The sequence below is a fragment of the Nyctereutes procyonoides genome, unplaced genomic scaffold (assembly GCF_905146905.1).
Source record: "Nyctereutes procyonoides isolate TBG_1078 unplaced genomic scaffold, NYPRO_anot_genome, whole genome shotgun sequence".
In the NCBI taxonomy this organism is placed as follows: domain Eukaryota; kingdom Metazoa; phylum Chordata; class Mammalia; order Carnivora; family Canidae; genus Nyctereutes; species Nyctereutes procyonoides.
Genome location: NW_026575131.1, coordinates 8,658,034 through 8,670,397, shown reverse-complemented (window position 1 = coordinate 8,670,397; position 12,364 = coordinate 8,658,034). Strand labels below are relative to the sequence as shown.

Sequence of the window (12,364 nt, the reverse complement as noted above, 5' to 3'; positions counted from 1 at the left end):
TCATGTTTCTGGCCCAGATCTTTCTCTTGAGCTCCCAAATCTATCTAATTCAACTGACTACTGGACAACTCCACCATGATGTCCTACACGCTTTTTTCCCCCTTTTTCTATTGATTTTTTAATCTCTACACTCAACATGGAGCTTGAACTCCCAACCTCATTATCAAAAGTTGCACACTCAACCAGTAGCCAGCCAGGCGCCTCCCATTTGCTTCTTAAACTTAACAAGTCTCCAACTGAACTGATTGATCATCTTGTTCCCCTGCTATCCTGACAAATCTTTCTTGTCTCCCAAGCAAAAAACATACACATTCTCCTTGGTGCCACTCTCTTACCCCACAGCCAATCAGCTACCAAGTGTAAATTGTACTTCCTTTTTTTTTTTTTAAGATTTTATTTACTTATTCATGAGAGAGAGAGAGAGGCAGAGACACAAGCAGAGGGAGAAGATTCGAAGCAGAGGGAGAAGACACAAGCATCGAAGGGGGACTTGATCCCGGGACTGCGGGATCACACCCTGAGCTGACGGCAAATGCTCAACCGCTAAGCCACCCAGGCGTCCCTCAGTTGTACTTCCTAAATAATGAATTTCTCACCTCTCTCAGACCTATTGCCACCACCTTGTTTCAGGCCAGACTAACTCTTTAAATAAAATTGTCCTCCACCTCAGCTGCGTAACAGCGCAATGAGAGTGATCTTCCTGAAATGCAAATCTAATCGTGCTGCTCCCCTGATAAAATCATCCCATGGCTCCCTATTGCTCTGAACATCCAGATTTCTGTTCACGGCTCCCCAGCTTTTTCATCGTCTGACTTTGCCTGTCTTCAGACTAATCTCTGACCCTCCCTGCCCGCACCTTACAGTTCAGCGTTGCTAAACGGCTTTTAGTTCTCTGCATGTACCATTCTGTTTCTTACCCTGCTCTTTCCTTAAGCCGCCTCTCTCATGAATGGCTTTCCTGACCCTTGCCTGCCAACTTCTACACATCCTACAGTAAAACGGTCTTCTGCTCTACCCACCCCACCAAAAGCCAGGTAAGGTGTCCCTACCCAGGGTGCCCACAATACCCTGCACCCGGCACATTTTACATTATTTTTACATGTTCATTTCCTCAGCCAGATTGACCTTTATTTTTTTCAGATTGACCTTTAACACAGGGTCTCTGTTTTTGTTCTTTTAAGTGTTTAGTCTATACCAAGTGCTCAAAACGTATTGAATGAAGACTCATTTCCAAGTGCAGACATGATAATCAATCCAGCTACCATATGGGACACGTTACTATGTGCCAGATGCTGTCAAGCAATCTGCATTCCTTCCTTTGTTTCTTACAATTCCCCGAGATCACTATCATCAATTGCATTTATTTAATGGGGATTTAGAAGTGAAAGGACTTGTCCAGGCCTCACATGCAGAAAAGGGTGGACCCTTGTTTGTTCTAGTTAGAGTCCTAAGTCCAAAGTCAAGCCTGTTCAATTAATCAGCAGTGTGTAGACCACTCGCTGCCTGTTCCATCTATTCTCTCCCATCCCCTTGGTTTATCTGGGAAGGTTTATCTGAACCTCAAGTTTATCTGGGGTGGCAATGTGCCCCATTGAAAGATTACATTTTAGCTAGGTGTGCAATGTGACCCAGTCCTATAGGATTTCCAGAAGTCTCCGTCAAATGCAATGTGGACCAAGTGACTAGAACTCCAGCAGGCATCGTGGGCCGTGGAGTGTCCTTGAGACTGGAAGCCAGGGTTGAAATTGGCAGTGCAGAAAGATAGAAGCCTGGGTTCCTGATAACGCTGTGGGCCATATCGGTCATGGTCTGGCTACCTCCAGACTTAATATGAAAGGAAAATAGACTCTTGTTAAGCCACCGTGGTAGCTCTGTTAATATGCAGCCAAACCTGATGCCAATGGTAGACTCTCAACCCTCTCCGTCCCCGTGGGGTCAACTCAGAGAAGAAGCAGCCAGCATAGGTGATATAAAGTGTTTCTTTATTTGAACATCATTCCACCTGCACTGAAGCTCAAATCCAGCAGCAGCAGAAGGGGTCAGGACCAAAATAAATGTTACCAAACTGGACAATGAACAGCGAGGACACATTCAGACAGAACTTACTAATGGGGTGTAGACGACACCAAGCTATCCTAACGACACACAGCACAGGCCCCTGAGGTCTGCTGGTCAGAGCTCTGGGAAGGACTGTCCCCCTTGTTCCCTTCTCAGGAAACTCCAGGCCCACCTGAAGGCTAGCCCTGAGCCAGGCAGGGACCTACGTAAGTTTCTTGTGCTGGGAAGGTCCCAGCTTCTCCAAAGAGAGGGTTCCCTTGTCTCAATCACACTGGAAGTTGGAGAAGGCTGATTCCCCTGCTGTGTCCAAGCAGAATCTCAAGGAGGCCAAGGGATTTCTCTGCAGCCTCATCTGATATCTCTCAGCTTAGCCAGTCCAGGCCTGAAAAGGATTAATCCTACCCATGGTCCTTACCCCCTCAGGAAAACAGTGTTTTCCTTAATGGGTAACATGAAAGTTTTCATATCTTAGAGGCCCAGGACTTGACCAACCAGCGCTCTCAACCACCTCTATGTTGTGGCTGCTTCGGCCTCTCCTGAAAGTCCCCAGACGAGAGCAGAAACCACCTGTTAGTGCCAGGCCCTTCCAGTCACAACTGCACTGCTCAAAGCTCAGCTTCTTTTGAGAACCAAGAGTCCTAGAGGCCATGCTGAGGTGGGAACAGGTGATCTCTGCATCTGTCTCCTCCCAAAGGCAAAAGCCAAATTGCCGGGGTTGGCTAAGGCAAACCACAAACCTCACCTTGTCCACGACGACGGCTTCCTTGCCCCCAGAGAGCCATCAGAGTCACAAGGTGGTGGCACATCAGCCTCACGTGGGGCCCCTACCTGAAACATGTTTCTGGCTCTGCTCCCGCCTCTGCTGAAGCTTCAGGACAGGGCTATGGTTTGGTGCTCGCTCCAGCCTCCCTTCCTCCCCGGTGTTCTCCCGGCAGGCACTCCTTCAGCCGGCCCAACCCGGCTCTTCTAACCACACTCCCGGGTTCACCTCGGAGCTGGCCCTTCCTTGGCAAAGGCAACAACTGGCTGGTGCATGGCGATGGGTGGAGGCACTCAGGACCCCCTCAAAGGGGTTAACCTCCCTCTTCCCTCCCACTAACCCGCACTCTAGTGGCACCCCTACCCCAAAGGGGTGGGCAGTGGCCTGGGCCTCTGAGCGGTGGCTCTGACCTCCCCCCAGCACAGGGCTCTGGTGCCACCCACCCCTGCAGCAGGGCATCCATCCCTCAGTGTCCTGCTCCTCTGCCCAATGCAGCTCCCCTGCACCCCAGTCTGCCATCCACAGCTCACCCCTACATTTGCCTCCCTTCCCTGTCCCTATTCCTTTCATCTTCCCAGCCACCTTCCTCTCCCACCCCAGGCTCTCTGCATCACGGTCCCCTCTCCTCTCCTCTCTGCCTTTCTCCACCCTCTTCCCTCTCCACTCATTCTCACTCTCTCCACCTCAGGCTTCTCCCCCTTCCCCACCACTGGCTCCCTCCCACCCCCCACCACCCCTGCCCCCCTACAGCCTCCCGACACTGGGCTTTGGTTTGGATCTTTGAAGAACTCACTTCTGTCCCCTGCCTCCAAAGAGGCTCCCCTGACCCTCCCATTCAGCACAGCCCAGCCCTGCAGGTAGAGCCCTGGGGAGGCTAGGGGAGCACTGGGCTGGGGCCAGAGCACCAGGGGAAAGGTGTTTGCTCAAGAGGAGGGAGGGTGAGGACTTAGTGAGTTCCAGGTTTCAGGAATCCTACCAGGACCCAGCATCTGATTCCAGTTAGGGTCCGGATGGGGGTCTCACGCAGAGGATTTCTAGGGTCTGTCTTGGAAACCCTCTCAGGTCCAAGTCCTATGGAAATGAACACAAGATTGGCAAATACATGGCACTCGCTGCTTTTCTCCCCTCCTTTGGCTGAGACCCACATAGGAAATGATGACAACAAGCTTCCCCATTGGACCTGCAGAGGTCTCACGCTCCTGCTACACAGTGGATCACCACTTCCCCCCGGTACTCGAAGACACAAGCAGGCACACTAGATGAGGCCAACATGCCGCCTGAACCGGGGACTGGAAGGGGCTGTCCACACCCCAGGCCAGATGGCTCTACCACCAGGTCCACCAGGCAGTGAGGGGAGTTCAGAAACACCTGGAGTCTCCTCCATTTGCTCCCGGCCAAGGGGGAAGGAGATGCCCCCACAGTGGGAGGGGAGGGAGAAAGAAGACTCCTCTTCTGCTCTCCTCCACACACACACACACACACTCTCACGCTCACACACACACACACACACACACACACACACACTCATGCCTCAGCTCCAAGCACTGCCCATTGGGCTGCAGACCCTGGGCATAACGCAAGGCGAGAGGTGGGCAAGGAGGAGGAAGTGGAGGTGGGGATAGGGTTACAAGGCCTGGGGATGGGGGACAGGGGGTACCCTGTTCAGAGGTGACCTGCAAGTTCAAGTTATGCAGAAAAAGTATCAAAGAGGCAAGACAGTCTCTGCCCTTGGCAGATGCCCGGATTGGGGGCATGAGAAGGGGCAGAGGGGTGATGCATCCCCTAATTCCCCACTCTTAGGCCCCCCTCCCAAACCCCCAACCCTGACAACAGGGCCAAGAAGTCTGTGCTGTACAAAACAGGCCAGGGTCAAGGGTCCAGTCACTGGTGAGACATCCCAGCAGGGAGAAGGCCAGGCCAGCCCCGGGTTGAGCCCCTTCCAGCCCCAGCTGCCATGGTCAGACGCCACGGAGACAGGAGTCAGAGCGCCTCCTCCCACTGCCTCCAGAGCCTGTCTGTCCTCAGACTCTGGGCTGCCCAGGGCCCCCGTCAGCAGCTGAAAGGGACACGCTGTGCTTTCCCCCTCAGTGCAGCTCAGACTCCTTTGGGAGAGGTGAAAACAGGCTGGCGCGGGCAGCAGAGAGGCCCCGAGGAGGCTGGTGGTGCCTGGAGCTCTGTGATGATGTGATGGAACCATCATGGGTGGGGGGGGGAGGGGGATAGTAAAGAGTCCGGTCCACCCTGGGCCAGTGTCTTGAATAAGTTTCTGCAGGAGGCAGGGACCAGAGGAGGCAAGGATGCAGCCAGGCAGGAGCCCTCCAGACTGCCAGGGCCTGGGGAACAGAAACCACAGCGCCTCTTCCCCTGGAGACTCTGCAGGGGCCCCAGGCCGGGCTAGGGAGGAAGGGAGAAGCCCAAGGGCCCAGGGCTCCAGCTCCCTTAGGTCAGTTGAGGGAGGAGCAGAATCAGGCCCTCCCCCATGCTGCATCCCAGCCCCAACCTCTTCAAAGCCTGGAGCTACAGGCAGGTAGCAGGTGAGAAGTCAGTCCTGGATGGGATCTTCCCTCGGAGCTTGAATGAAGGGATGAGAGGGCAGGCAACGGGACAAGCTGAGGACAGGTCAAGTCCTGGGCTGTGATCTTAGCCCTCAGGGTCCCTGTGAGTGAGCGACGGGACAGGGGAGGACTCCCCATCCGGAGACATCACCCCCTGGCCGCAACACGGAGCTTACTGTAGAGCCCACAAAATCTACGAGAGAGAGAGAGAGAGAGAGAGAGAGAATTGGTGAAAGTCAGAGACTACCAGGGCATTGGGGCTCCCCTCGGCCACTCCTCAGGGCTGAGCTGGGCAGGGGAGTGAGCTGCGCAGACTCGGAAATCCAGCCAGGCCTCTGGTGAGTTGGATGGTCCTGAGTAGGCCACTCGAACCTTCTGAGCCTCAATTTCCTCAACTGTACAACGGGCATAAGAGCCTACTTCATAAGGTGATTCTGAGGTGTGAAAAAGTCATAAATCATTGCAGCTAAGGACTTTCCATAATGTTTAGTGCATAGTAAATCCTGGAAATGATGGCAAGTTATTTTAGTGTTTACTTTTGTCCTGGAGGTCTGGCTCAGAACTGAATTGTAAGGCTCTCACCTTGAGTTTCCAGTGAGGGATGGAGAACCTCCCAACCCCCGACACTGAAGGAAGACAAACTGGGTCTCCTTCACATCACTTTAAACACTGAGCTTGGGCACTTTGCAGAGAGAGGAGAGGACACTGGGTGCGCCCACCTCACACCAGTTACATTCCCAAACCCCTTCTTCACAAGGCCACACGGCTCTTAGTCATGCACTTCCAGAAGCTGCCACCAGAGGGCAGGCCCTGACCTCACAGCAACACCACAGAAGCCATGGGGTGGTCAGGGTCTCCAGGGAGACAGGAGCCTCAGAGAAAGACAGGTGAGCAGCCCTAAAGGCTCCCCCTCCGCCACTAAAAAAGGCCCTAAAATAGGAAGCAGGGCAGCAGCATGGAAGAGCCTGGCCTTCCAACTTGGGACCTGGGTTCAAATCCTGACTGCACTGCTTCAGTGACCTTTGAGTGAGTTACTGGGCCTCCACAGACCTCACCTCTCTTATTTGTAAAATGATGGTCATGATGCCTGCCTGGGGGGGGGGGGGTGTCTTGAGGAGTGACAGCTTCTACTGAGTATTCACCAAGTGCCCCTAAATAGACACAGTCTTTCTTCCTCGTTGGACAGGCCTGCAAGGTGGTACCGTTTCCATCACCCTCATTTGAGGAAGGACAGAAAAGTAAGGCTCCCGAAGATGAAGTCCTCAACTTGCTTCCAGCACAGTCTGCCTTCAGTCCAAGGGCTCCACCACAATACTAAATCACCTCCTGCCAGATGAGATAAAAACCCTCACTGCTATTAGCCCCATTTTATAGATGAGACTCCAAGAGAGGAATGCAATTAATGGAAAGTGCTAAATATAGACCTAGCACATGCAAATAGCTCGAGGCAGGGTGTAACTATGAAAACCACTACTCCTATTGCTCACGGCAGGGAACGCATATCCAGGCAGACGGGTGTCTGTCCACCGAAGACGGGCTAGGCCCCCCTTGCTCTGGGGGCAGGGCGGGCCCCTGACCCAGAAGACCAACCCTCCTTTGGAGAGCGATCTGGCACTATTGTTATAATACTACGTGTGCAATTCCATTTCTGGAAACACACCAAGAAAGCACTGTGTAAAAGAAGGCATAGACAAAGATGTCCAGTGTAGCATTGTCGGTGATAGTAAAATCCTAGAAACCTCCCTTAGAGTCCCTAAAAGGAAAATAGTTAAATAGTTACAGTTCCTCCATCTGACGTAATGCTAAGCACTGGATAAAAAGGGTTCTCCATAAAAGGATAAAGAAAGATCTTTAAGACATGCTTTAGGGTTGGGTACAAAAAGCAACCTTACAAGGGATTTGTTTAGGATGATGCCTACTCTGTGTTATATTAGCATATGACGCTTACTGTATGTTTTATAAAAGGACATATAATGTATGTACATGTATAGATGAACATCTGATAAGTTAGCCCACAGTCTCTGGCCTCAGGTGTAGATTTTTTTTATGGGATTTCAATGTTACTTGATATATACAAAGTTGGTATGTAATATGCAAGGTATAAAGCATCCTGTAACACCTGTGTGGGCTCACCGAGCAAGAACTCCACCAATATTTTGTACATGCCTGCACACCCCCCATCTCAAGCTCCTGGCCTCCCCTCTTTTTTTTTTTTTTTGGCCTCCCCTCTTCTATCCCAACCACAGATAAGCATCATCCTGTCTTCTGTATATATTGTTTTTTTTAATATTTTTTAAAATTTATTTATGATAGTCACACACAGAGAGAGAGAGAGAGAGAGAGAGGGGCAGAGACAAAGGCAGAGGGAGAAGCAGGCTCCATGCACGGAGAGCCCAACGTGGGATTCGATCCCGGGTCTCCAGGATCGCGCCCTGGGCCAAAGGCAGGCGCCAAACCGCTGCGCCACCCAGGGATCCCTATATATTGTTTCTTTATTCAAAAAAAAAAATAAAGACAGTATAGCCATAAATATATTTATGATTAAACCATACATTAGTTAGCGTTTCTTGGTTTTTGATTGAGCTTCATAAAAATATCACTCTGTCATGTTCTGGAGTTTGATCCCCACTGCCCCATTCCCCACCCCCGTCTCAATATTGTTTCCAGGATGTATCCATTCTGTTACCTATAACTGCAGTGCCTTCATTTTCAGTTATACCCTATTCCATGATATGAATATATCACTATTTATCCATCCTCCTGTCAGTGGCCATGTAGGTTGTTTTTTAGTGGTTTGCTATTTTGAAACCACTGCCAAGAGCATTCTTAACCGTTTCTCATGAGTTTCTACTCATAGTTGGGATTGCTGGGTCCCAGGCATGCAGATGTTCGGACTTGAGCAATAACGTCAAATTGCTTTTAAGGTGGTTGGACTGTGTGCACTTTTTCCAGTTTTTGGATGACATCCCCCCACCCCCGCCCTGCCCCGGACGTGCACTCGCCTTTGTTCTCCTGCTTGAGCTCCTCCTGCAGCAGGTCTGTTTGCCGGTTGCCCAGCACGAAGGCGAGGAAGGAGAGGATGAGGGCGTTGAGGATGCCGATGATGGCCAGGATGTACGCCCAGCGCACCGAACAGTCCCCCAGGGAATACTTCCCAGTCTTGGTCCCGCACATGTCCCGGATGGTCTCGGCGTCCCAGCCGTCGGGGAAGATCATGCAGCCCAGCACGAGGCACAGAGCTGAGGGGGCCGAGGCCGGTGCACCGCCATGGTCAGGGAGGAAGAGAGAAGGGGTTGAGTACTCCCCAGAGCCAGGGCCCCCGCAGGCCGCGCCCTCCCGCTCCTCGGCCAGTCAACCGGCCTGTTAACCGCTTCCCTTGATCTGGGCTGGCTTCTTGCCTCGGAGAGAGCAGAACTTTCCAGGGGCCCATTATGCCTCCCATCAAACAACTCCTCCGGGAAGCTTTCCTCGAAATACAAGAAAAGAGCAATCCATGATCACCTCTCTCAGCTCCCTTTAGCAAACTGACCATGCTTATTCCCTCCCATCCTCATCATTCTTGATTTTTGTCATTCATTCAACAACTATTATTGAGCTCCATTTCCTTTTCTTCAAGACACTGGACACACATTCTCATTCACGCAACTGAGCACTGTGTTCAGAGCATAGACTGGGGTAAGGTCTTTCACCTACTCAGTGTACGACTTTGGGGATTTGGCCTGTTGGTGTCTCATCATGGAAATCATGGTTACCACTACACGGGGTGGTGGCAAGGATCGAAGGATGTGTGTAGGACACTCAGCACAGGGCCTCGCATTTCCTCGCTGAAGGCCCACTGGGTGCCAGGCACTATACAAGGCAGCAGCAGGGTGTGTTACTTGGGCTTTACCCTCACAAAGCTCGTGGTTAGTGGAGGAAATGTCCATTAGGGCAAAGGAGAGGGCTGGGGCCCCAATCCTGATACAGCTTTTTTTCTAGAGGTGTGACCTCAAGCCAGTTCTTTCCCCTTGGAGCCTCAGCTCTCTCATCTGTAAAATGGGAATAATGACAGTATTCAAGTGATTGTAAAGATTACAGGAGGCAGCAAATGTAATTGCCTGACCTAGTAAATCCTGGATAAATGTTATTATTACCAAAACTAGTCATAATGATAAAAATAATAGTCACACAAATAAGGAGGTTGGAGCTTAGTGTCAGATGGTGGGGGAGGGGAGAAGAGGCGAGGCCAAGAAGCGCCTTCTATTGAAATAAGCCCCTGCTTGGTTCCCCCACCTTGGCGTCCACTCAGTCTCTGCTTAGTGACCCACCTCTGCCAATCCCAACCCACTTAGTACAGGTAGGCTCTTCCCAGAGCCCAGTCTAGTAGGTGGGACCAAGTCTGAGCCAATCAGCACATTGCATTCCTCTGGTGACCAACTGGCTCCGAGAGAAGTGCACGCCCCACACAGCCAATCACAGCCAACCGAGCTCAGTAAGCAAGAGGGGCAGTGACCTTCCCCTGCTGCCTGGCGGTGAGCAGCCTGCCAGTGACCTATGAGTGTGTCTGCGGCTCCATGTTGCCCTCTTAGTGCTTGACAGCCCCACTAACAACAAGGTGACTGTCTGAGACCCTAAGGTTCCACACCAGGCCCATGGGGTGCTTAGCCTGAGTTTTAGATGATAGTGATGACAAAGAGGGGATGGTGGCCAGTTCTGCCCTCAGTCTATGAGGTCCATCTAGTTGGGGGAGGGGACGCCCTCGTTTTTGTCAGGTCTCTCCCCCTCCTACAGTTCAAGGAAGTGTTCCCTTAGGCCCCAGACCCATCTGCCAGTGCGCTGGGGCCCCTTGCTCTAACGTTTGGACTCCTGTGACCTCCCCTGCCGCCCTCCCGTGACACGACAGTGTCCCCCACATGCCTAGGTTATGCTCCTCATCTGATGCAGGGATCCCCCACAGCACTGTGATCACACACACACACACACACACACACACATTTAAGGCTTCCTCCAAGGTGAATCCAAGCTAGAGTACAGTGAGCTGCCTGGGGGCTGGGAAGAGTTCCTGGCAAAGGGGATGGCAAATGCAGGAAGCCCGGGGGGGTGAGAATGAGCTTGGGGAGCTAAAGAACTTGATAAACTCGAAGGTGCACTTTAGACACCCAAACGGAGAGGGAAGCTCTGGGGGAAATCGATACCAGAGATGCGAGATGTGAATTCGGGAGCTGTGGGCAGGTAAGTCCCGGGCTGCCGGAATTAGGGAGGGAGACAGAAGGCTCGGGACTGAGCCCTGCGGCGCAGTATGAGGTCAACCCATCCGTTCCACACCCCCACCCCCACATCCTCGACATTTCTGCAAGGCCCTCCAGGCCCCAGGCGGAGACCGCAGACCGGAGACCGGAGGAGGGTCCAATGCCCGGGAGGGAGGGGGAAGGGGGGAAGGAGCGCCCAGGCGGTCCGGGGGCTCCCGCCCTGTGGCTCCCGCCTCCCCAGAAGGCGGGGGAGGGAGGAGGAAGGGAGCCCGAGAAGGGGCCACCCCCACCCCCCAGCTCTCCGCCCCCCTCCCGCGTGCCGCGCTTCCTCTCCCTCGCGGAGCATCCCCGTTTCCATGGAGACTGCATCCCGCCGGGCTCCCGGGGGCGGCCTCTGGGCTCCGCAGCCCCCGCCCAGCCCCCCAGGAGTTCCCTTCCCGGCCGCCGGCTCTGCGGGCTCCCGCGCCTCCCATTCCTCCCCTTCAGGGCCACCCCTTTATCTTCCTCGGTCTTTGCTCTTCACAGCCCTTCGCTCTCTCGAGGGCTGTCTCGATCGCGCTCAGGTGTGGCCTCCACCTCTTCCCCTCAGCAGGCCTCCTCCTCCTCCTCTCTCCCTGCCTCTCCTCCTCCTCTGGATCTAGCCCCTCGCCCCCTCCTCTCTCTCCGGCTCTTCCTTCTACGCTGCACGTGTAAATCCCGAGTATGTGCCGAGCATTGTGCAAGGTGTGGGGACGCTGGAGGCGAGGTCCCCAGAAGAAGAGGTGTGTGTGTGTGGAAATACAATCAAGCCAACAATAGAATAGTTATGCATGTCAAGGAGTGCTAGCAAGGAAGCAGAGAGGGGCTGAGACCCGAATCACAGGGTGCTGGGAGACGGTGGGGGTGGGGCCTCTCCATCTCTCCCTCGACTCTCTGCCTCCTCTGCTCTGCAGCGTTGTAGGTGGTGGCGGTGGGACCCCAGAGGCTGCTCAGGGAATGGGAAACACCCAGAAATCAAGCAAAATGGAGTGGGGGAGGGGAGCCTATCAGATGGTTTCCCTGGACCTGGGGTAAGAGAGGAAGAGATCACAAGGGACAGCCTAGAACAAGGAAGTGACCCCGGGGTTCAACCATCAGGAGCTGGCAGGTTTCAGCACCCTCATGTCCTAGATGAGGAAACTCAGGCTGAGGTCTTTGCAGTCTGAGTTCAAGTCTCTTTTGGAAAACACAGACACAGGTGCAGGGTGCCCTGTGGAGGAGGGCTTCTCAATGGGAACATTTTTGACACTTGACTTTGTAATTCTTCAAGATGGCTGGGGGGGGGGGGGAGCTGTCCTGTGCCTTGTGGGATATTGAGTATCCTTCCCCACCTCTATCTGCTAGATGCCAGGGGCACCACCACCATGTTTTTTTATTATGACCCCCAGTCATAATAAAAAATAGTATCTGACCTCCAGATATTGCCAAATGTCCCCCAGGGGGCAAAAGTGCCCCTGGTTGAGAACCACTGGTATAGGGGAAGGCACCCTCGGGTGGGGCACCTCTATCCATTACCCTACAGTCCACTGATTTCCCCTGCTCCAAGCGCTCTGAAAGTGTTGCGACAAAATTAATAATAGGAATATTCATCATAATGAAGGATGTCTGGGTGGCTCAGAGGTTGTGCATCTGCCTTTGGCTCAGGGCGTGATCCTGGAGTCCCAGGATGGAGTCCCACATCAGGCTCCCCGCAGGGAGCCTGCTTCTCCCTCTGCCTATGTCTCTGCCTCTCTGTGTGTGTTTCA

The 12,364-nt window shown here is 53.2% G+C and overlaps 1 protein-coding gene across 1 annotated transcript in view; it reads right to left on the bottom strand.

Annotated features, from left to right (window-relative positions):
• Positions 1-3,577: 3,577 nt before the first annotated feature.
• LHFPL4 (LHFPL tetraspan subfamily member 4) overlaps positions 3,578-12,364 on the bottom strand; it is a 30,920-nt gene continuing 22,133 nt past the window's right edge. Inside the window, exons 2-3 of the mRNA XM_055344079.1 lie at positions 8,376-8,612; positions 3,578-5,566 (exon numbers count right to left, since the gene is read on the bottom strand). Coding sequence (XP_055200054.1) covers positions 5,466-5,566; positions 8,376-8,612 — 338 coding nt within the window. The 3' untranslated portion in view covers positions 3,578-5,465. The remainder of the gene's footprint in view (positions 5,567-8,375; positions 8,613-12,364) is intronic.